The sequence below is a fragment of the Amblyomma maculatum genome, chromosome 1 (assembly GCF_055883805.1).
Source record: "Amblyomma maculatum isolate TAMU_Amacu chromosome 1, ASM5588380v1, whole genome shotgun sequence".
NCBI classification, from domain to species: domain Eukaryota; kingdom Metazoa; phylum Arthropoda; class Arachnida; order Ixodida; family Ixodidae; genus Amblyomma; species Amblyomma maculatum.
Window position 1 is genome coordinate 362,842,978 of NC_139344.1, and position 25,399 is coordinate 362,868,376.

Sequence of the window (25,399 nt, forward strand, 5' to 3'; positions counted from 1 at the left end):
CCAACATTTGCATCTGATGTCATGCTTACTATTTTATTGCACGCAGCATGGGCGGTGGTGGTGGTGGTGGGGAAGACATTTATTATAATACATATAGGTATATACACTAGGTGGGATGCCCAGACAGGCACTCCATTGGCGTTTGCCGCAGCCCGGGCGCGCTGCGTTAAGACCTTTTGGGCCTCTAGGGTGCAGCAGCAGGACAGGGTCGCCTCCCAGTTCTCACGGGTGGGGTTGGGGATAAGGGGCAAAGATGGGTTTTTTCCGGCAGGCCCACACCATGTGGTATGGTACCCCTTATGTCAGGGTTCGTATACACGGACTGCCTAGTGAAAGTAATGCCCTAAATGGAAAGAAAAGGCGTTTTATAGCGTTTTGTTGTGTTTCGCAGTGACGCTCCCGAATAATAATAATAATAATAATAATAATAATAATAATAATAATAATAATAATAATAATAATAATAATAATAATAATAATAATAATAATAATAATAATAATAATAATAATAATAATAATAATAATAATAATAATAATAGTTGGTTCACAGGAAGGGAAAGATATTAGTTTATTCGGCCTAGTAGATCTAGATTTCAGCAAAAAAATATATATACAGCGAAAAAAATCCAGTTGAGTGTTCCTTCAGGCAGCAACGCCAGGCTTCTGCGAATGCGCCACTATGATTTCGCAGTTGAATGCGATGCCGCCCGACGACGTGGTAGTGGACCCCTCCCGGAGGGCTCGCCTCCAGGCGTCCCAAAAGGCATCGAGTCTATCCGTCGGGACTTTGGCGTCCAACTTGAAGAATGGCACGTAGGTGTCTGCACGTAAGGCAAGAGAAAGCGTGGAACGCCTGTGTAACTGGGCCAGTCAAGTAGTTTCGCCTGTACAAGGGACTAAACAACGCTGGTTACAGATCCCGCGCACAGTGATTCTAACCGGGCACATTAACCTTCCACACGAAATCTTTCTCTTCACCTATTTCATATCATCCCACTCCCTGATAACAATCAGGTGTCCATCCAGAAGCAGCTGGCGCACTGTTCCTTTAGTATCTTGATGCTTCATTATTTTGCACATTTTACAGCGAGAGATATTATACTGACGTTTAACGATGCACAACTGAGGGACTGAGGCATTGGCTACGGGCGTTTTTTCAGGGCTTTATCCGACCGTAACGCTTAGCTAGGCCGCCGGTGACAGCTATAGAAACGCGTAGCTGGTGGCTTTTAAACTGATAGTCAAAGACACCATTCAAAACGAGGATATTCAAGCGAATCTCTCTCAGGAACAAAGGCCTCAGAGAACACTGCCTAATAAAACTGCTTCGTGCCTTCGTAATCAGCAGGATAGCTTATGCCACGCCCTTTTTCTAATCAATCCTGGTGAAGTAGAGAAGTAGAGAAGTTAGAGAAAAAGATTAGAACGTCATTCAAAAGGGCTTTAGGCCTCCCCCCAACTCGTCGACAGAGAAGCTTCTAGCTGTGGGAATGCCTAATACCTGGAAGAGATTACTAAAGCGGTCAGGGAGGCCCAGATTTGGCGGCTCAACTCCACTGTAGTGGGCCGAAAAATACTACAAGAACTACAGCTTCAGTCAGGTGAGCCACCCTATGTCGCTGAAAGCCTGGAGCTTGAGACGCGGACCCTATTCAAAATTGCACCGATCCCTAAGCTATGCACACGATTCGTGACAAGGAACGAAGACAGCATAGAGCAAAATTTATTCAAAGCAAACTAATAAACGACCCTCCCGAAGAATCAGCCTATTGCGCTGCTGCCTGTGGGCTAGAAGGGGCGGCGGTCATAGCAGTGGTAGATGGGAACCACTCCCAGAAAGTAATTGGATCCATTAATACGCGTAACGCTTTAATAGCTGAAGAGGCTGCGATAGCGCTAGCATGTACAAGCACTAAAGCCAAAACTATCATTTCAGGTAATAAGGCGGCTGTTAAGAACTTCGGCAAAGGCCTAATTTCCAAGCGAGAGGCCAGTCTACTGAGAAAGCACCCGCTAAACTGGGAGTTTTCAGTCATCTGGGTTCCAGAGCACGAGGGTCTACCAGGCAATGAGGCTGCCCATCGCCTCGTTCGAGATGTATACACCAGAGCGACCATAGAGACCCCGTTACCCGGAACCAAAGACCCCCTCATCACCTACAAGGAGCTCTCTGAGACTCCCAGACTAAACAGAAGGATATATCCACCACCAGATAGGTCCCCAATGCCCTCAGAATGCAGGGCCTGGCGAAAACCCTAGGCCAATCGTTTCTTTTCTCATGTTACTTTGCATAATGAGTTGACAGGGGACCCAGAGGCTTGCAATCTCTGCAACGTACCTCTGAGTCAAAATCACCTAATCTGGCCATGCCCCGATTCTCCGGGAGCTAAAGAAACTGATCCCCTTGATCAAATTACTTGGAAGGCCTACATCCGCAGCCCAAATGTGGATGAAAAAATGATCGTCCTACGCCTGGCGGAGGAGGCTTACTCCAAGACCTCTGCGGCCATGGCGCAGGAGAGTGGCAAGGAGACCCTCCCCCTGACTGAGCCCCTGCCCCGAGGTCCATGTTGGTGTAAATAATGTCTTCGCACTCACTCACTGACTCCCATTCAGTGATAACCCCGCCGTCGACGTTGTGAGGCCAATATGAGGGAATGGTTCTGGTAGGTGTTCAGGTGATATGGTCGAGCATTGAATGGCTGGTGGATTGCGTGACATCACAATATCACATGACATGACCGAGATCTGAATAAAACCGAGGCACATTATGGATCCAGAGTCAGGCATATTACCTCTAGGTCACGCAGGCAAGTTCGCACTGCTTAGTTAAACAGTGGCTTTATATATCTATGTTGGCCGGCGTTCTGTACAAAATGATAGCGAACGAATGTATGCTAGTGAGGCTGTGGGAGACACCAAAAGCACAAATTAGGGTTTGGGTTTTGTTTGTGGGGTTTATCGTCCCAAAGCGACTAAGGCTATGAGAGACGCCGTAGTGGAAGACTCCGGAAATTTCGACCACCTGGGGTTCTTTAAAGTACGTGCACTGACATCGCACCGAACACGGGCGCCTTGCTTTTAGCCTCCATCGAAAAGCTGCCGCTGAGGCCGGGATTCGAAGGGATTAGTGATGAAGAGCGTAGCATAGTGCATGTACGCACACAATTATTCTCAAGTGGAGCCACAGACTGGAGCAAACAAGGTAGGTTGTCGCGTCTTATGCTCAAAATCGTATCTTAAACATTCCCTAATATTTTCTTTCGCTGCTAACTCCTAAAAATATGAATAAACAACTTCAAGCAACTTCGGAATAACTTATTATCACCTGTTTTGCAGCGTTACACATCGTAACGAGCCTAATATTTTAGCGGAGGTTACTGGTCTAAGACTTGTGTGCACAGTTTCACATTCTTTTGAATGACAAGGGAGTAAAGTTGCGTACCTCCTGTTGTGCCGAGCGCATCGCTTAGTGCAGGTTTAGCTGACCGACCTAAAAGAATGTTTCAAGTTTTTCTGGTCTATTCTACTTCTCTTGCAATATTTGTGTGATGCGGGAACAATGACAATCCCAGATATATGAACATTGGTGGAATCCCCGCTTATTTGTTTATCAGTGCTTTAGGCTACGTGATTCGCTGATTTGTTGTATTGCCTCATTCTCGAGGTGTGATAAGAGTCCCTATGACCAATCTGCCATTTAAACTTACACTTTAATGCTGCATTGTTTTTTAAGATTTCAGCCCGGCATCCTTCCCTTATCCTGTGAAGTCGGGGCACCGACACTAGATGCCCTCTTGGCTCGTCCTACACGAAAGGTGCTTTTCTTCCTCATTGAAGCAATTAAATAAAAAAGTGAAAAAAAAGAAAGAGGAGCCATAATGGATGGTTTCGGAGTGATTTCGATCACCTTAGGATTGTTAACGTGCACTGGCATCGCATACACGGACGCCTCTCCGTCTCGCCTCCACTGCAGCTGCAGAGGAGACAAAACGGAGAGGCGTCCGTGTACTGTGCGATGCGATGCGAGGCCACTGCAGAATCTGTAGTGGAGAAATGCGAAAGCCTCAACGTTGAATAATAATAATAATTATTATTCAACTTTGCTGCCGCAGACGGTACATCGCCCGCCCCTTCGAGGCCAAGGTGGTAGCTATTAACATCGCTATTACTCAAACCTCCGCCGAATACGTTTTCATTGACTAGCCTGCCATTTAAGCTACGAGGTTGGATAGATGGCACCCAGAGCCATCGGAATTAATTGCGTTCCGGCATAATCCCCTTCCCCGCCCGGGTGGTGCAGTGGTAAGACGCACCACTAGAGACTCCCCTGCTGGGGCTGGGACGCGTAATTCCGTTACCTCAACCATAGTCCTTCAATGCATTGAAGGACTCTGCCTCAACGGTAGGGCCCTCTGAGCAGCGTCACCTGGCGACAGTTAGCAGAAATATTGCAAAAATGAATAACAGCGGGTGTAAAACATGCCAAACTCGTTGCTTTAGTGGCGCAATAGATTGACACTACCTACCTCAGCTCTAGCGCGTAAAACAGATGTTCGAATCCTGTAATAACTGTTTCCTTCTTTATTAGTTTTGTTTTTAAGGAAGCATTACAAAAACTACCAAGCTCATTCCTGGCGAGTGTTCCCCTTTAGGTTACAATAAGTAGTGTTTTTATTTCTTAAAAGCAGCAAAATGAGCTCTGAGCAGAGCCACGAGGTAATGGCATGACAACGGTGACACTAACCAATTAACCTTCACCGTATTCATTTCTTGCCTTCAGTGAGTGTATGCTACCTTTAGGCTGCGTTCACAGACTTGCTTTTCCTCTTCCTTTTCTTTCTTCTCTAATTTCTCTTCTGTCTGCCCCGCAGGGGTGATGCAGTGGTAAGACGCCCGACTACTGTGCCGGAGTACCCGGGTTCGATCCCGACCTCAGCGGCTGCGTTTCGATGGAGGCGAAACGAAGAGGCGTCCGTGTGCTGTGCGATGTCAGCGCACGTTAAAGATCCCCAGGTGGTCGAAATTACTCCGTAGCCCTCTACTACGGCTCCTCTTTCTCTATTTCCGCTTTCACTCCCACCTTCCTCCCTTCCCTTACGGCGCGGTTGAGGCTTCCACAGAAAACAAGTGACAGTTACCGCGCCTTTCCTTTCCTATAAATCAAGCAATCTATTCTCTCTGCACGAGGCAGCGGAGGTGGCTCATTTACAGAGCCAGTAGCAGGCCCGTGCATTTTCTTTTCCATTTTCCTACAGCCACAACAAGACGCACCACTACTGTGCCGGAGTACCCAAGTTCGAACCCGACCTTGGCGGGTGCGTTTCAATGGAGGCGAAACGAAGAGGCTTCCGTGTGCTGTGCGATGTCAGAGTTGTTGTTGTTGTGGCTGTATAGGAAGAAGGAAAAAAATGCACGGGCCTGCTACTGGCTCTGTAGCTGAGCCACCTCCGCTGCCTCGTGCAGACAGAAGAGAAAATAGAGAAGAAAAGGAAGAGGGAGAGAGTGGGTGAGTGAAAACTTTATTGGATATTTCAAGGGTTTCGAGGTTGTGAAGTCTCTGTCGTCTTCACTGGCGCTGGCGACTTGAGGCTTCCCGTCAGCAAGGGTGGGCCCCTATTCCAAGGCTCCACTGAGTCGTGCTGCATCAGTCGCGTGCTGCACTAAGGCCCTTTGGGTCGCGAGCTCGCCGCTGGTGAGCCGACTCTCCCATTGCTCCGCACTCGGGTCTTCATGTTGGTGGAATGTTTTGTTGCGTTCGCATTCCCACGTGATATGATAAAGTGTTGGTTGGTGGGTTTGTGGGGTTTAACGTCCCAAAGCAACTCAGGCTATGAGAGACGCCGTAGTGGAGGACTCCGGAAATTTCGACCACCTGGGGTTCTTTAACGTGCACTGACATCGCACAGCACACGGGTGCCTTGCTTTTCGCCTCCATCGAAAAGCTGCCGCCGAGGCCGGGATTTGATCTCGCGTCCTTGGGAACAGTAGTCGAGCGCCGTAACCACTGCGCCACCCCGGCGGGGTATATGATAAAGTGTAGGTGTGGCATCGCACCAAGGGCAGGTGGCTCTGTATTGTGTCGGGAACATTTTATTAAGTATGTGTAGGTTAGGAAAGGAGTTGGTCTGTGATCTGCGCCAGCCAGTCACTTCCTCCTTTGTTAGGGCTTTGTATGGTGGTGGATATCTCATTCTAGCTCCCCTATGCAAGTGCAAGATCTCTGCGTATCCCCCCTCGCAAGCCTGTAGGCGGAGCTCCGGAGCATTTCACTGCCCTGCTCGGAATGCGTTACCTCGAGCTAGGCTGTCTGCCCTTTCGTTCCCCCCTATGCCCGTGTGGCCCGGGATCGGATCCAGATTAGGTTATGTCTGTGTTTCTCCTCGGCGGAGGTTACCCCGCTGAGTATTTTAAGGGCTGTTCTGCTGATCCTGCCCCTCGTGTAGTTCCTGCACGTCTCCTTCGAGTCCGTCAGTATGTTGAGAGATCGGCCCGTTCTGTAGCCTTCTGTTGCCGCCAGCGCAACGGCAATTTCTTCGGCCTCCGCTGTGCAGGCGACCTTTGCCGTGGCACACGTGATCATGTTTCCTTCCTTGTTTACCACTACCGTCGCGGCTACGCGTTCTTTCTCGCGCGGATATACGGCAGCGTCCGTGTATACGGTGTTGTCTAACTGGACTAGCGTTCTCTCAACGTAGTACTCGGCCCTCGCTTTTCGTCTGTTTTCGTGAAGATTGGGGTCCATGCTTTTCGGCAATGGTCCCACGTTAATGGTTTTCCTAAGGTGGTCCGGTACGTCCGCGTATCTGTCTACCAATCCGCTCGTGTCCCGACCCAACCTTCTTAGGAGCGCTCGTCCCGTGGGGGTGCCTCTGAGTCTCGTGATTTGCGTTCCCAGCAGAGCTTCGGCGAGCTCGCTGAAGGTGTTGCTGATGCCTAGCTGGAGCAACTTTTCGTTCGATGTGTGCTTGGGTAGGTGCAGAGCAGTCCTGTACGCCTTCCTGAGAATGATGTCGGCTTGCTCTCTTTCCGCCTTGGTCGTCACGTGGTACGGCAGGGAGTACGTGACTCGGCTGACAATTAGGCTGTTAACTAGTTTGAGAGTGTCTTCTTCTCTCATTCCATATCTCTTTTGGGAGACTCTGTTGATCATACGGCCCACCTGCTCTGCCGCCTTACTCAGCAGACTGATGGTGCGGCTGCATTTCCGGCTTCCTTGCAACCACATGCCCAGGATCTTTATCATGTTCTTTTCCAGGATGTTCTGTCCCTCGAGAACGACCTCCAGTGTCGCTTGGGTGGGATGCTTGCCGACCCTGAGGAGTTCCGACTTCTCCGTCGAGCATCTTAGGCCCCTCTCTCTGGTGTAAGTTTCTACGCAAGTTGCCGCTTCCAGTAGTTTTTCTTGCTTCTCCCCGAGTGATCCTTGGGTGACCCATATCGTGATGTCATCGGCGTACATCGCGTGTTGGATGTCCTGGATCTCCTTGAGCCGTCTTGCAAGTCCAATCATTGCCACGTTGAAGAGGACGGGCGATATGACGGATCCTTGGGGTGTGCCTTTGCACGGCGTGGGGAAGACGTCGCTTCTCAGCTCGCCCAGCCCCACGTTCGCCGTTCTGTCGCTCAGGAAAGCTCTGACGTAATCGCGCGTTCTCCTCCCGCAGTTGGTGTTGTTGATGCCTTCGATGATGGCCGCGTGGCTTACGTTGTCGAAAGCCCTCTTTATGTCGAGGGCCATGACTATGGTCTAGCCACCATAGCCATGACGACGTTTTCGCCCGCCTTCGGCATCGCCTCGAGCACTTCCTCCTTGAGTTGGAGCAGCACGTCTTGCGTAGAGAGGTTGGCTCTGAACCCGTACATGCTGTCCGGGTACCATTGTTCGTTTTCCAGGTGTGACTGGATTCTTTTCGTGATCACTTTCTCGTACAGCTTGCCCAGGCACGACGTTAGAGATATCGGCCTGAGGTTCTCGATCTGCAGCTTTTTGCCTGGCTTCGGAATTATCACGACGACGGCGTGTTTCCACTCCGCTGGCACTCTTCCCTCTTGCCAGAGCTTGTTGAGGTAGGTCGTAAGCTGATCTATCGCCTCGTCACTGAGGTTCCTTATTAGCGAGTTCCGGATCTTGTCCGCCCCCGCCGCCGTGTTCTTCGTGGCCGATCTTATCGCCTCGACGACCTCCTCTCTCGTGATGGGTCGGTCTATGGCCGGGTTCTCCTCGCCACGGTATTCTTCTCGGTAGCTTTCGACCTGATCTTTGCCGTAGCACTTGATCCGGACCTCTTCGAGTAGTTGTTCGTCCGTGCCTTCGTATTAGTGCACCAGCCTCTGTATCGACTTGCTGCCTTCGGATTTGGTTTTGCTCGGGTCCATGAGGGCCTTGAGGATCTGCCACGTTCTGGCTGTGCTGAGGGTGCCGTTCAGCGAGTTGCTGAATTGCTGCCACCCCTGCCTGGCCAGCTGCGTCGCGTACTGCTCTGTTTGCTTGGTTATATCGGCAATTTTCCTCTTTAGCTTCCTGCTGAGTTTTTGTCTCTTCCACCGCTTGGTGAGCCCGCGTCTCGCCTCCCATAGCTTGAGGAAAGACGCGCGCCACAGCAACAGCCGTCGTCCACCACCGAAGAGGTGGCGGGCGCAATGACGGCCTACAACAGATAAAAATTCGAACAGGCTAGCCCCCACCGCAAGCGGCAGTGACCTACCTGTCCCAGCCCCATCAGGGGATCGATATGTCAGAGTTGTTGTTGTGGCTGTAGGAAGAAGGAAAAGAAAACTCACGGGCCTGCTACTGGCTCTGTAGCTGAGCCACCTCCGCTGCCTCGTGCAGACAGAAGAGGAAATAGAGAAGAAAGAAAAAGAAGAGGGAGAGAAAGACGCGCGCCGCAACAACAGCCGTCGCAATGACGGCCTACAACAGATAAACATTCTGTGGCAGGCTGGCCCCCGCCGCAAGCGGCGGTGACCTACCTGTCCCAGCCACATCTATGTCAGAGCACGTTAAACATCCCCAGATCCCCCAGGTGGTCCAAATTACTCCGCAGCCCTCCACTACGGTTCCTCTTTCTCTCTTTCCACTTTCACACCCACCTTCCTCCCTTCCCTTACGGCGCGGCTGAGGTGTCCACATAAAACAAGTGAGATAGTTACCGCGCCTTTCCATTCCTATAAATCAATCAGTTTTTTTTTCCTTTACCGCACGGGTAAGGTGTCCACAAAACAAGTGTGACAAGCGTAGCGCCTTTCATTTTCTGTGAACCAATTAATTATATTATTGGCTCTAAATATTTGCCACATCAACCATTTTGTCCGTTCTGCTACTTTCCTTGACGCTCTATCATATGGTACCGTTCTTTTTACGATATACGAACTAGTTACTCTTTTACAGCGCCGACAAAGTCTTGCCCACGCTATGGTGGCTATACCCACGCTAAACACGCTACATAGCCATGTAATTCTTACGTGTTAATAAATGTTTTTCACTACCGCCACCCCTTGTTGAACTCAACCAGTGTTCCGTTGAACGCATCAAATTTTATCGGCGTTTTATGAGTGGTTTACATGGAATCCCGCTACTATTATCCTCATGGTCAGTTCATTTCGGTCGTGTCTGACTCTTCGTGACCCTATGGACCAATCACGCCACGCTTTACGGTCTGTCACTATCTTCCTAACATCACATAACTTCATCTGCAGCGCCTCGAGGATGCCATCTAACCATCGCGTTCGCTGCCTACCCCTTCTCCTATAGCCCTCAACATTTCCCAACATCAAAGCAAAGCTTTCTCCAGCGACTCCTCTCTTCTCATCAGATGACGGTACACAAGGAGAATATGTGCGCTTCACAATCCCCGGCGTAATGCAGTTGGTTAAAGCGCTCGACTGGGAATCCAAAGGATGGAATACCCTGTGGAGACAGGATTGTTTTTCCGATGACATCATCTGAATGACTGACAAGTGGAATTCTGTGGAATCTCGCGAAGAAGTGGTGTAGTTCTCGTGTGCGCACGGATGAACACGTTGGCTAGCCATGAGCCGCAAAAGGATTTCGCCTTAATAATCAACCGAAGCCAACCCTTGCCCCAAGCTTTTGCGCTCCGTTGTATATGTCACATTGTTCCGCTGACTTCAGCGTTTCGAACATCTACCGAATTGGTCAGTCTCCACTTTTGTGCGCAGCCACATTCACTCACCGAGGCAGGCATCCACACTTGGGAAGGTCCAGATGCTGGAATAAGTGCGGCAAGCCACACAGTCCAGTCCCGCCGCAGCCATAGCGCTCCGCTCGCGGGCAACCAGCTCTTCCTCGGGAACTGGCTTGTCCATGCAGTAGCGTTCAGAAAACATCGCGGCCAGATCCTGTGACACCGGGAAAAACACGTTACGGCAGTCAGCTTTAGTTCCCCATGCTAAAGTACGTACGTGACGACAGCAGGAAAGAAGGAAGTCACTGCGGAGCGATGCTTTAAACGCGTTCCGAAAATAGAAGTGTGTAGACATATCTAACGACCAACCACTAATTTTTGTGTGCCGTAGCTGGCGAGCTTGAGTTTTGGTCGTCTAACCAAGTGAAGCGCGCCGCTCACTGCAGCTTGCGTGCTATGGACGGTCTTGTTGCCACAGCGGAGACAGTCTGAAGTGATTGTCCTCCGCCTGGAATCAGCATTGGCATAGCCTCTACTCCTCAGGAAATCAGACTAACACGACCTCGTCTGATCATTTATTTGAAATATGGCCTACGAGCATTGCACCCTTGCTTCTTATAAGTGTTTAAAGGTTTAATTGGCAGAGTTAGGGTAAAACATAAGTAGCTCTAAAAAAGTCTCCACTTTGAAGCCGCACCCTTTCTGAAAGGCGACTATCAGACAGATCAATGCGAGCAGAAACAAGGAGAACAGCAGCAAGAAAACGTACAGCGCTAGCTAAGCCTTCGCTCTTCTGTGCAAAGACGCAAAAGCTCCGGTGCCCATTAGGAGCTAGTTACATAGTGAGATTCTTGGCAAGCAGAAGCGAGCAAATTCTTACAACACCTCAGTATGCTTCAAATTGAAGATCCATACAAAGTGAGCAGTGGGGACCAAGTGGTTGAAGTGCTGCGTGAAGACCTGCGTGGAGCAAACAGTGCCTTCCTGGTGGACATTAAGGAACTTTTCTACTCGGTGCCACACGATGAGCTCCTTGTTGCTGTTCGTGACAGCATTTATCTGTTCGGTAGTTTTGCCTTTCAGAACGGGTGCGGCCTGACAGTGGAGACTTTTCGGAGTTTCTTGTTTGTTGCCTTAATTCTAACATTATTAGCTGTGAGAAAGAATGTTATGTTCAAAAACAAGGAATTTGTGTCGGCTCGGCTCTTGTGGGGCTCCTGTTTTGCGCGAAATTTTTTTAGCAACATTTGACCGCGAGTTAAGCCAGAATGGGAGTAAAGATTGTGTGGTTCATGTTTTCAGAACGGTTGACGGTTTCCTGGTCCTTTTACAACTAAAGGAAAATAAGTGATATTTGCTGACTCAGTCCCGGGGTGATCTTTTGCCGTCACTAGTTCAATTAATTGTACCTTTGAGCTGGCACAAAAACCTGGCTTCAGTTTTTTTAATCTAAGACTGTGTTTTAACATGACCAGCCAAATCTGTTGGGCCTATATGCCACGCACAAAGAAGATCCCTCTGTCTTTCATCATATTCTAAACTCGTGAAGCGTGGTATCGTCTCCTTGTATTTTAGGTCCGCGCTGTCCAAGTCGTGTATTCACCAAGTGGAATCGAGTTTTGCACTTCAGACCGCACGCCTCAAGTATGCTGGTTATCCTGTTTCTGTACTGACAGCTGTCGCGGAAGGCTTGCTTAAGCAGTTACGGAAATATGAAAAGAATGAACCTGTTCCCAGCATTGCCACTGATGCTAGTCAGAAAAAGAAATACGTGGCGGTGCCTTACGTTCACCGCGCATCGCATAACATAATGAGGACAGCAAGGAAGTCGGGTGTAGACGTAGTTTTTATGGCACCTCGAAAACTGTCAAGTCTTTGCGCACTAGTGAACCAAAGCCATAAGAAACCGGCTTGTAGCGTCAAATATATAATTAAGTTCGTTGCTTGCGCAACACGTGCTGTATACGAAGTCTTTCTAAGCTGCGGCCGCGTCTATATAGCCCAGACTGTTCGATGCCTTAATGAGCGCTTAAGGGAATACGCTGCATATCCTTTAAATCGTCTCAATTTAACAACCTGCCAACCTTTTTTTAGTTGCAAATGCCATCCACGTTTCGGAAAAAGAAAGGTTCTTGGACATTCTTAAGGACAACTAGCAAAAAGGCTTCTTGAGGCATCATTTATTCATAGGTTAGTAACCGATAAGTGCGTAAGTGATACGTTGGTTGACCTGTTGAAAAAGTAAGCCTTATTTCTAAATGCTGTGTAATTTTGTTTTGCTTCCGGTTTTTGTTTCATGTTTTATCTTTCTTCGGGTAGCCCTAGGTTATCTTGGTTAAGTTTGGTTTATCTATCTCCTTCATCCAAATTCGGTGCATAGCTGAGCGTGCGTACTTATTTCTTCGAGCTCGTACAATTTATTTCGCTTCCAATTTCAGTTACAAGTTAGCGCTCACCCTGTGTGCCACTCATGTTCTGGTCTGTCTCACGCTAAGCCTCCCTGTAAATCATGTCGTACCACCTGACCCAGAAGCCAACTTTACTCACTGGTTTACATAGGCCAGACAGGCAAATGTGTTAACGACCACGCGGCTCCACGTTTCCGCTCCTTTAGCTGATGGCTCCCTGAGTACTGTGCTCGGTGCAATGGGTGTGAGCCGCGGCTGAACGAGAAACGGATTCTGGGCAGAAGCGTTGGTAAGAAGGCCCGCGAACTGCTTGAAGCATTTCATATAAGAAAGAGGGGGGAGGGGTGTGTTAGTGACACGTCTGTCGCGCTGTTGGGAGCAGAAATGAGATTTCTTGAGCGGTATCGGTGAAGGGGGCGGGTTTGGTTAATTGGTCTGCGCATGTGTGATCATTGCTATATATAGGCCTTTTCAGTGCAATACATCAGATGTAGATAGCGCATGTCCCGTGTCCTTTCTTTTCTTTCGTGTGCGTGTCTGTTTTTTAGCACTAAGAATGCCGTCTGAAGCTGAAAACCACCTAGCCCATCTACACGTTCTCTTAAACCATTTGCCCAGATAATGTTTGGCACTTGCATGCAATACAGGCGTTTTTAGTGCGGAACATTCTGGTATAAATTCAGATTTATGGCATATAATTTTGAATATAATGAGTATCATTATTAAAGAATTGCCGTACTTACTGTATTCTAAGCAGCCCCCTTTTCAAAATCGTGATGCCCAAAGTGGGGAGGGATGCTTAGTTAAAAATGCGCCACCCACCCCCACCCCCCCTCCCCCTTTTTATGAGACGCGCGCAAGATAGAACAATTCATTTAGCCAACATATTCAGCCAACACGATTACAGTCCGCTTGAACTTAAGAAGTAGCCCGCTCTACAAACCCGTTGAGACTTCCGATACGGACGCATAACAACTGACCTCGAACCAAGCTGCGCGCGCCGGCGATGCCCCTCAAACCTGCCGAGCGTGCCGATACCAGCCACTCGTGGTAACACGCCGATAGGTTTATCGAAGCCGCAGTTTTGCCGATTTGCTGCGTCTTGTGTCGCCGTATCTTATGCACTGTCAGCACACCGCAACGCGTGAAGCCGGTATTGACGCCGCTCCACCTCGGGACGGACAGCTCCGGCACAACTGCAGAGTGGGGAAGTGCGCACGGAAAGCCATGGATACGCGCTCTTCCTTACAAGAAAAGAGGAAACTTAGATGAGCATGCAAACATTTTTAAGATAATTTGCGAAAATATCACAGTGGGATACTTGTCCACTCCGCCAGCGCTAAGTCTCGACACGCTGAAGTGGCCGAAGAATTAGCTATCGCACTTGCCATATATGATCCTAATTGCGGTGTGGTTGTCAGCGACACGCACACGTCCATAAAGAATTATGCCAAGTGGAGCATATCCGTGGAAGCCTACCGAATAATCAAGAACTTGAAAATCTCACTGAAAAAAAAAAAAGAAAGGTCGTGCTAATTTGGTTCCCAGCTCATATGGGGAACGTCTCTTCGCATCTCACCAACCCCAACGAAGTCGCTCACTCCGCCGAACGAGGTCTCGCATACCGTGCCGGAGAAAGCCATGGCAAAGAAGGGGGCAGAGAGAGGCTCACAAGTTTTAATGACTTAAGCAAAGCCTTCTACATGGCCCCCGGACCTTTCCTCCGCCTAGCAGCAAACTATGCAGAGCTCAAGCAATCGCCTGGAGGCCAACAAATTCATTCCCAAACCCGCTGCAGTGCAACAGGATTTACCCCGAAGTATATAGCACCAACACATGTAATGTCTGCAAGACAAACATAGCAGCACTTAAGCCCATACTCTGGGAGTGCAAGGTACAATTGACAGGTGTTAATCCCGAGACCCTCTCGTCGAAGTGGTTCGCCACTCTGCGCAGCTCTAACCTCAACGAACTCTGTGCCGTCCAGCAGACCCTCGTGGCGGCGAAGAGACAAGGTCTCGACGTTCCCCCGTGGGAGACCTATGCCCGATCGCGTTAAACCCTGACGGACATCAAATAAAGTTATTCTTTCTCCTCCTCTCCCTCCCCCCCCCCCCCCCCCCCCGTGGTAATTTTGAAGCGAAAAGCTAGGCTAGTCAACTCCGAGTCTTGCGTGTGCTCCGTCATTAGAAAAACACATGAATCCCCGCTTTAACCAAGCCGTAAGAACGTGCCTTAGTGGCCTATAGGCGTAATGTGAATGCCAGGGTCCTGGCAGGCTGCGTCTGACATAACCGTCCCATGTGAAACGAAAGACCCAAGTTGGCAGCTCCTGCCAGGGGACCACGGTCATGGACACGAACATGGCACACAGCGACGAGCGGTTAGACTTGCCGTAGTATTGCTTTCGTAATAAAAGCCACAGCTGCGCATGCATAAACCAAGTGACGTCACAGGAGAGGCGCAGGTGGTCGGAGCCGCCGCTGCAGCCGCAACTATGTCGCCGCCGCGGCTCCGCCAGTTGACCTTTAGCCAGTGCCGCGCGCTTTCACCGGGCTGTGTTTATGTCTTTATAAAAGTGTAACGGTAATGATGATGTGTAATCGGAATAAAGTTTAATCTTATGTGATGTACGGCTGTAATCAATGTTTCACCGTGATGATAAGCCATTGAATATATACAAGGTGCAGCCGTGAACAACAATGCAAGCCACAACAACGCCAAGGAACCATAAGCTAAACCATGGCATTGCCGACGTTTTTCGCTTCTGATATCCACGCTTAGCCAAGCTAAGCCACCACCAATTTTTTATTTCCGAGAACTCAGTATAACCGTCTTACTTTGCGAAAGAAAGAGTAACCAAGTGCTGTTGCCAGTACACGCCAGTAGCAAATTCATTTGAGAGTATTTGGAGCCCCGTTCAAGATATTGAATATCATAGTTTAAATCAAGGAGCAGATATACAAGTTATTTACACTGAGCAGGCGCACGCTTTCCACTCGTCCATTTGCCACTTCCGGGTATTTTATCTACAATTGACGTTCACCAATTCGCGTGAAAGAGAGGCCCTAATACCCAAATGTTCGGAGAGAGATCTTTTTGCTGTGTATTCCTTAAACATCTAAAGCAAGACACCACAAAGGTGAACAATATTCTGGTCACTCGGGTGCGATCTGATTTTATACTACATATTTCAGCCTCTATGAATTAAAAATGTTCATGTCTGAGCCAGACAGCCTCTGATATTGATGTTTAGTTTCTTTGCTATATGTTGTGCCACTTTAAATGTTATAAGCAAAGTCGCCCATATGACCCTCTAAAAGCGCGGGGAAAAGTCCATGGTGCCATCTGTTCAGAGAAAATGTGCACCCCCTACCCCATGAGTATTGGGCGATGATCTTTGTGTCCGCTATGCGCACTCTTTTGCTCACTGGCTTTGAACGCTCGTACTGAGCTTCACGGGTCACCCTGCACATCCTCCACCCCTTTCTTATAGCTGATGGCATTCGCAATGTTTCTTAAAAAAGAGCGAAATCGATCTCTTACCGGTATGTAATGCTTCCACTCTTCGTCCTGGTACATCCTGTGCCACACGTCCGTGATGCCGGTCCTTGTAAAGGAGACAACCAGGCATTCACCACCATCCTTCAGCAGTCGGTGGATGTTGCGGTAAGCCCTGTCCAAGTCCCACACGTAGTGGAACGTTAAAAAGGAATACACGCGGTCGAACTGGCCGTACTTGTCAACGATGACTTGGGGATCTCCGTGGTCAATATCAAGGAGCTCGAAGCACACTTCCAGCGTCTCGCAATGAGATCGAGCGTAATGCAGCATTTCCTGGGAAATGTCAGTTCCGACAAAACGCCTCAAGGGACGCAGTCGCGGCAGCAGATGCTCCATGAGAAAGTTTCCGGGTCCGCAGCCGATGTCCAGATATTGGTTGTGGTCGCTCGCTGGTTGCCTGAAGCGGATGCTCTCCAAAGCTTTTAGGTTGTCCTTGTAGGAGAGCCTCTTAAGCCAGGTGAATGACTCCGGGTCAAGATCAGATGTCTTCTGCTCCGTATGATAACTTTCCTCGCGGTTCGGCATGATGCCTAAATAGCGTATGTGGATGCGAGCTTTTATCGGAAAGCGCACGGAAAGTACGGAAATGGAACAGCGTGCTGGACAGCTGCACCTGGACAAAAATAACGAAAAATCATGTTGAATGCCTGAACTCACCGAACCGAATAGGCACAAAGGAAGGAGGAGGAGGAGAAAGCATTTATTTACGATGATATGATTAGGGAAGGGAGGTGCGTTTCGTTGTGGAGCTGAGTGGCAGACCCTATTCCGGGACGTCATTCGCCACCGCCGCTGCCCGAGCTCTCTGGACCAGGACACGCTGGGCCTCCAGGTTCAAGCTAGACAGGGCCGCCTCCCAGCCCTCCCTAGTTGGCTGTTTTATTGCTTTTAGTTTTGTATTTTGTTGGCAGGCCCACACCATGGGGTATAAGTCAGCATACTGCCCGCAGAATTTTCACCTACCCTTGAATGTCGGGTCCATGTGTTTTAGTATGTCACCTTTTAGACTCCAGTAATGTAATAAGCAAGGCTAAAGCCGTTTATATTGCGTCGTTGTTATGAAAGAGCAAGTTTTTCACGCCCAAAACAGAAGTTATTTAGAGTGAGGGCTTAATACGCAATATATTTGTTATAAACGCAGTTCCTTTCTCTGGCAGTCATAATTATAAGCCATTTACATACAGCTCACATGTCTGAATTATTGCGCTGTTGATAGTTCAGTTCCTAGCCATATCGAGACGTAAACGATGTTAATACAGCGTAGTGACCTCAAAAAGTTTGAAAAAATGAGTAATCGCAAGCTTTCTTCAGATGTGGAGAAAATATTTACATCGTTAGTTGTTTATTTCGTGACTACAGCTACCATTCGCATGCATTTTAAAACGCTTTGTATTGCGAAAAATATTTGCTGTTATCGCCTCTAGAATTTCTACCAATGGTTTCGAAAACGGCTAAAAAGGCCGTGTAGGGCATCGTATGCTAGGGAAGAGGAAGCAGTGAGTGACAGGTACCCGGTGGAACACGCAGCCGTCCTTTTCAGTTCCGCAAAGCGACGGTTTCGCCACCACCACCACGCCGCTTCTCCTACCCTTTCTTCTACCATATCTCCTACCCTGGTCTTTGTTCTTTGTAACATGACCAACAACCAAGCAGTAACTTTCTGTGCATCAAACATAGCAGCCTCCACGTGCAAGTCCCGCGATTTTAACTACTGCACGAGAATTAAGATCATCCCGCCGCAAGTAAAAGCCATATTTGGCACATCGGAACCGTCTTGTGGTCACGCCAGACGAGCGAGCAAGATTTTAAAATCGGAATGTTGGAGACGAGTCTGGTTCTACACTGTCTGTCTGTGTGTTCTTGTCTACGATGGCGCTGAACAGTTAGCGGCAAATCGTCGCTTTCCGGAACTGAAAAGGATAGCTGCTTGTTCCGCCGAGGTATTATGGCACCATGTTCAGGTCCTTATTAACCATATTTATCTAGCTTATTTAGAAGTTGGCTATTACTAATGCAGTCAGACTCCTACTTAAATTCGCTAAATACGCCAACTACAACTTCCATCTTCTCAAAGAACCTTTCATATATGTTGTCCTATATATAGTAGTAGCACGGTTTGAAAAAACTTCAGCGCAAATGAAATAGCCTGAAGGCGAAAAGAAGAGGGGACAGAAAAGAGCGCCGACTAACTAATATTTATTGAGCAAAAACGTGCGTAATAAATACGAGAGTGGTGGCAGAACAGTCAGATGCAGTCAAACGTCTCATAGTGTAAATGGCCTTAAAAGCGATAAAACACAAAACAGGTAGTTGAGTTTCCCCTTCAGGTGGCCAGGTGAGAAAACACTTGACATCATGTTCTTAAGAACTTGAAGATTCAGACTCGCAAAAATCGCGTTACTTGATGGCACGACAGAACGATTAACTATTTACTTACATATAGGAAAAACAAGAAGACACAAGCAAGAGAAAACTATTTACATGACTGACCCGTTGGTCAGACGAAATCAGCCCTCGTTTAACCCGGAGCGCTTACTTTTGAGCCATCTGTCTCCACCCTTGGCGGGGACAGCAACCTAATAAGCAATAAGGCAACCTTTCTCACCAATCATAGACTGTGGAAAGGATATTAACTAAACAAACACTTGGGAAAGGAGAGGTCCCAAGCAAACATATGAACGGCACTGACGTCACTACATTCCGAACCTCTGCTTTCCCTTCTTTTCTTTCGCACACGTGCATGCGGGACCAACGTACGTCGCGTGAACAACCGCTGAAGTTCTTTATAAAACAAAACAGCTGTCAATGAGGGCTCAAACGCTATGTGGAAATTCCAACTTGACCAAGCCCTTCTCTTGAGCACCTGCAGCTGAATGACTCATCCTGCACTGGTCAGCCACCCCACATCTGCTACCCCATTAAGGCTGTATGCACATGAGCAGAGGGAAAAACGCGCACGTACCAATACAAGAATGCATACAAAAGAAAACGTCCACTGGTCCCCGATATGACATTCGACATTGTACACTGCACAAAGCTGCGCGCTGGAGTGACAGCTATGGTAGAAAGGCAAGACGAGAATGAAATGAGTGCTCTGCAGCGGCAGGTGACGCCGGCAACAATATAGCTGCCCTCGCGTCTCCGTCGTGCGTCCGCGGTTCCATCAAATTGGCAGTCGCCGTGACCGAGGACAGGTGCACATCTCAAAGTATTTATCTCGGTTCGTACGCTCTGTATGCGAAACCGAATGGCGCGAAAGTTCACCGAACTTCACACAAGTGATAAGGCTAACAGATGTTGGAACTCAAATGCAATGTTAAGCTATTCAGTTGATATAGACGAAGCATTTAACGATAAACAAACACGGACGAAAATGAATCAGGCATTCCCGGAATCCTTGTCAGAAAAAAAAAAAACCAGCTGAGTCAACGCGACATAGTAAAAGGTGATAAGAGCGATAAAACGAAAATAGGGCGAAAAGCTAAAAGAAGATGGACTAAATACATTCCGTTCCTGACAAAGTGTACAACACATAAGTGCATGGGCGATAAATGAGTCAGGCATTCGCGGTCAGTAACTAAAATTTAACAAAGGGCTTCTAATAAGGGAAGTTCGCTCTCATTGAGTGTTTTGGATGCTTCACTCACACACGCTGAACCTTTTAGGGTTATAAAGAAAGCTTCCTTTATTTCACGTTTGAGGGAACACGAACGCCAGCTCGGAAAAGGAACCGAGCCCAATCTTGCGATTCATTGCAGAAAATGTAAATGTATGGCTCGGTTACCTGAAACCGTGATTCTGGACAGAAGTCGAGATAGCGTAGGCCGTGAATTGAAGAAAGCTTTCTAACTCTAAAAGGCTCAGCGTGTGAGAACGAAGCGTCTAAATCGCTCTATGAGAACGATCTTGTCTTCTCAGAAGCCCTTTGTTAAAATTTAGTTACTGACCGCATATGCCTGACTCATTCATCGCCCATGTACTTGTTAGTTGTAAACTTTGTCAAGAACAGAATGTATTTAGTCCATCTTGTTTTCATTTTATCTCTCTTATGAACAGAATGTATTTAATCCATCTTGTTTTAGCTTTTCGCCTTGTTATCATTTTATCGCTTTTATGACCTTTTACTATGTCGCTTTATTGTCAACTCCTGCGTCCATATCAACTGAATGTCGTAACATTATATTTGAGTTCCAGCATCTTTTAGCCTTATCCCCCGATTTTTTTTAACGCTTTTAAGGCCCTTTACATCAAGTGACGTTTGGATGCATCTGACTGTTCTGCCACCGCTCTCGTATTTATTGCGCACGTTTTTACTCAAAGAATTGCTGTCAGTCAGTGCTCTTTCCTGTCCCTTCTTCTGGCCTTCGGGCTATTTAATTTGCGCTGAAGTTTTTTCAAATCGTTCTGGACAAACTAGCCGAACAACTAGCCTTTATTAGCACGGGCTCTATATGTTTACTATTTCTAAAACCAAATTTGGAATCAGAGATTATATGATGAGCTTGGCAGAAATAAGACTCATTTATTGGTAAAACGGACACTGTCTGTAATTAGATGAACATTTCGCATCACTTTTTTTCTTTTAAAGAGCAGCGACTATAGCTAGTTGTATGCACCGGCAGAAACCACAATCTAAAACGCGACCTTTTATATCAGTCAGCACAGGGCTAAAATATCTACCACAAACTTCAAATGTTTTTTTTTTTTTTCTGTTCATCATCGACATCCCGCGATCTACTGTGTTTCATAATCACAGAATTCGAAAACAGTTCACTGAATATACTTGGGTTTATAGAAATTGACAGGGACTTATCGGAAACAATTGTACTTTCAAGAACAGATGAGTTAGATTGCGCGCTTCGCTCTAAAAAAAAAAAATAATAAAGAGGATTTGAAGGCTCCACATATGTCTGTTGGGATCTGTTAAAAACGGCCCCGGAGCAAATGTCCCTGAAAAAAAAAATGTTCCCGAAAGAAATGTCCCTATTTGCGAAGTAGGCAAAATTGTCTCCGAACGGGTACTGATGCCTTGCGCTATAAAACGCAGACTACGTTTTCTCGTGGCGAGCTGCAATGATAAATGATGCATATTTTTACAGCTGTTTCACCTGTCTGCTTGAATTGACCGCGAACATCGAATAGATGCGGGCATTCATAGCAAAAAAAAAATAATAATGATGGCATCAATAATACAGTAACAGCGCCTCGTCTTCGGTTTGTTTACGGGGAAAAGGCGAGCTGACACCCCACCGACTTCACCGGCGAAGCTTGGAGCGATGCTTTAATATGTGCATGATGTACGACCGGTTAAGCCTCGTTCTGCTTATACCATCATCACCCTCATCACCATCATCAGATTTGAGCCTCGTCACCAGAATATCTGGGAGGTAATTCTATGCTCCGTTTCATACATCAAGTGCCACACTACCAAAGATGGAGCGCAATTTGGGCTCTCCGCATCCGCGATGAAAAATAGTGCCTGCTCTTAATGAGAGGAAATAATAGTTGCTTTGTCTGTAAGCTTAATACATCCTACATTTGCCATCAACTTCATAAAAGGCACCTTTTTTTAGGGACAAAGGACCGGATTCGGTGAATTTGTTAGCTTTGTGTGTCGTTTTCGTTCGTGTCGCGTTTTTGCTGCCCCGCAACCCTGACAGCTGTGCCCTCTGCGCTGCGCAACGCAGCGACCTCGACTGCCTCTTCGGAGAGGATTTTTTCTACAAGAACCGCACTGCGAAGATGTCCAAGCACGCGAAGCAAGTTATTACAAACGTGTATGCTCGGAATACAGCCCGTTTCCGCAGAAACCACTCTGCCACGAAACGAGCACGTTAAAGAACCGCTGGTGGTCGAAATGTCCGGAGTCCTGCACTACAGCGTCTCTCATAGCCTGAGTAGCTTTGGGACGTTTACCCCACAAACCAAACCAAACGAGCGCGTAGGGCTACGCCTCCACTTTTTTTTTTCTTGCGAACTTCTTGCGTAGCCTTCGCTGCGTTGCATCTGATGTATGAAACGGATTATGATGACGTCTTCTGCTTTGGGCGGTTCGCCGAGACAGCCATACGTCGATCCGCTTGTACCTTTCTCAGTGGGCAGTATTACCAAGCGTATTAGACCTGCCATATGACTGCTTAACGAGCTGCGGAGCTCGATACCTCGCAACGTATATACAGCCAGATGGCTCTTTCGCCATGTACGCAGTTCTTGTGAACATTCTGGGCGCCCAGAGGACGCAGGTTCCAAATGATATTTACATATAACTCAAAGCCAAGAAAGACTGGCGCAAAATGTGTATTTTTTTTTTTATTTTTTTATGTGGGTTCTGGAAGAAATCATTTTTAGGGCCGATTTTTTACTTGGGGACGTTTTTTCCTAGTTGCCGCTTCTTCAGGCGCCGTTTCTTTCGGGAGGCTTCTTTTTCGGGGGCCTTTTTTTCTGGGATGTTTCTACCTACACCAGTCTGTTGCTACTGCGCTTCTACCATCAATAACGATCAGTCGGAGAAAGATTATTTTCCACGGTATTACACTGTCTAGTTTTTCCCATGCCTTGCTCAAGTCGCAAAAACAGGATTCGAACTCCGCATAAAATTAGTAACAATCTCCAACTTGTAATTTCTTATTCAGTTTTTCTGCAGGTTTTAAACTTTGCGAATAGGTCTAACGCATGTGTTCCAAGGAAGGACATAAAAATTATAATCTTTATTTCAATATTTCGTAGTAAGTGTGGTAATAATAATAATAATAATAATAATAATAATAATAATAATAATAATAATAATAATAATAATAATAATAATAATAATAATAATAATAATAATAATAATAATAATAATAATAATAATAATAATAATTGGTTTACAGAAAGGGAAAGACGCTGAATCTGTCACACTTGTTTCAATAGACACCTGAACCGTACCGTAAGGGAAGAGAGGAGGGTGGCAGTGAAGGTGGAAAGAGAGAACGGAGCCGTAGTGGAGGGCTACGAAGTAACTTCGACACCGGGGGATATTTAACGTGCATGACATCGCATAGGACACGGACGCCTCAATTTGTTTCGCCTCTATCACAACGCAGCTGCCGCGGTCGGGATCGAGCCCGGGTACTCCGGCACAGTTATTTTCAGGCGTTCTTTGCTCTAACATGTTCCATATTCGGAAAGTGTTTTGTAAATGTGAATCAACTTGTAGGAAATTAATTGCATGCCATTTCTGCATAATCAAACTTCACAATATCATGCCAGTTTGCATCAGCAATGCCTTCCTCTAAAGCCGCAAGACTTCGGCTAGCGATGTTATAAAAAACAAAACATGGGGCACTGTGGTACCTAATTCACACTTGCTTTGACCGAAGAAAAATGGGTGGGTGGTCAGTAAATTCGTAGCGAAAAGCAGTAGAATGGAACTTGTCAGTGCCGAAATTTGCTACGGAAAAAAAAAAAAGGACAGGAAAACGGATATTACTCTTGGATATGGATGCCGTGCGTCCATTAGCAGAAAATATTTTCGAATGTCACATTATCAATGAACAGGTTATGTTCATGTGACTACATAAAATTACACCATACTTCCTTGTTTCGGCAGTGAAATAATCGGTCTAAAACGTAAAAACTATGGGTCGAGGCAGCCATCAGCTAGACGATAAAAGGCAGCAAGCGAAGTACTACCAGATAACAAAAACACAATTTCATAATCTGCAGTTACCAAAGATAACTTGGTCATAAGACGCCTTCCACATTTCTTGCGCCCTAAAATGCCGACATCACCAACATTCTTGTGAGTGCGACTTACAAACTATATATTGTAATTTTCTATCTGAATAATACCTTGTTCATTATCATACCATGTTTCTCTGCACATAAAGACTTGCGTCATATCTTACTCAACGAACGTATTCTCCAGAGCAGTAGCTTTATTCACAGCAGATCTAACATTCAGGTGAAAGCAATGAAGGCAGGTTCTAAACAAAACAACCGTTTTCTAACTCGCTCACAGTTTGGTATTGCCTCGAAAGTTACTGTAACATTGCCACGGCCAGGAAACATCGGATAAAAGACGTACTAGTCCGCTTCATTTGATAGCATACATCTATTCCACATCTGACGCCTGACGTACTGCACTCGGCCACCTTCGTTCCACAGGTACTGGTAATCATGCTTAGTCGCTCGTTATATCGTAAAAAAACAAATAGCTTGGATGTATATACGTTCAGATTTCTTCCTTCTTTTAGCCAGTTGTCTCCATTTTTTCGGCTGACAAACCTGAGAATCGCGCTACGTCATTTTCCTTAATTTTCTGCAAGTCCAAGCACCGCAGCATCCTCGCCTGTTTGCAGCTGAAGAACATCTAACTTCGATACAACTTCATTCGTTTTATCATGGCGATTCTCGTTTTCCGTTTTTTGAGTTCCATATATTCCCAGATTGCTGTTGCCCAGCCTCGTTCAGATGGAATTTTACCTGTTCTGCAGAAGCGTACAATACAGCTTTGTCAACGACGCTGAGACTTTTTTTTACGGATGGCAGCAGTGTTTCATGTCCAAAGCTTCTTCAGCACATCTTCGTATGTGCTAGATAAATGCTCAGTTTATTGCCAAATGCTACCAACAGCCTCCACTACTAGCATAATCCTTTCTAGCTTCGCATCGATCGCAGTCAGCATAGTGAGGACATCGCCGTTCACTTCAGGCCTACTTTGACTAGTTTCTGGCGCAATGTCCACGCTAGGAGAACATTTTCAAGCTTTCTGTCAGGCTTCTTTTTGCTACCGAAGTTAAGACATTGTTCGCCTACAGCGGATTTCAGTACCCTTAGCCACATTTGTACAAGATATGAGCTGGTCCTCATCGCTGAGCTATTTGCATCATGCCGGACGAGTGGATTAATTCAGACCACTCACAGCAACACAAAAGATACTCCGTTCAGACTAAGAGAACACATAGAAACTTAAGACAGGCTATACATTTCCGGCAGCGGCAGGAACGAAAACAGCATAAAAAAGAAACAGCAGAAAGAGCAATAAAGAGTACACCAACCTGCAACGCGTGCAGCAGATAAAATGCGAGGCCAAGCGCGGTGCGTTGCCGCAAAGTGCTTGCATACTCCGCTGCAGGCCCTTTTAAAGCCGTCGCAGCACACCTGTCTGCCTCCTGGTGTTGTTCGGGCTATTCAAATTTGATACCGTTGTTATGACAGTCTTCATATAGCGCACGTTCACGTTCCAGCTGCTATGCATTGAGGGTGAAACCGCTCTCCTGCAATGCGTAAAGCACTGCA

General features: G+C 47.1%; 1 protein-coding gene across 1 annotated transcript; it reads right to left on the bottom strand.

The window, feature by feature from the left end:
* Positions 1-551: 551 nt before the first annotated feature.
* On the bottom strand, positions 552-25,236 carry LOC146207963 (juvenile hormone acid O-methyltransferase-like). The gene is made up of 4 exons (XM_084591676.1): positions 25,159-25,236; positions 16,103-16,733; positions 10,197-10,362; positions 552-821 (listed from the first exon to the last, which is right to left on the bottom strand). The coding sequence occupies exons 1-4, from the start codon at positions 25,221-25,223 to the stop codon at positions 643-645; spliced, it is 1,041 nt and encodes a 346-aa protein (XP_084447802.1). The 5' UTR covers positions 25,224-25,236; the 3' UTR covers positions 552-642.
* Positions 25,237-25,399: the final 163 nt, after the last annotated feature.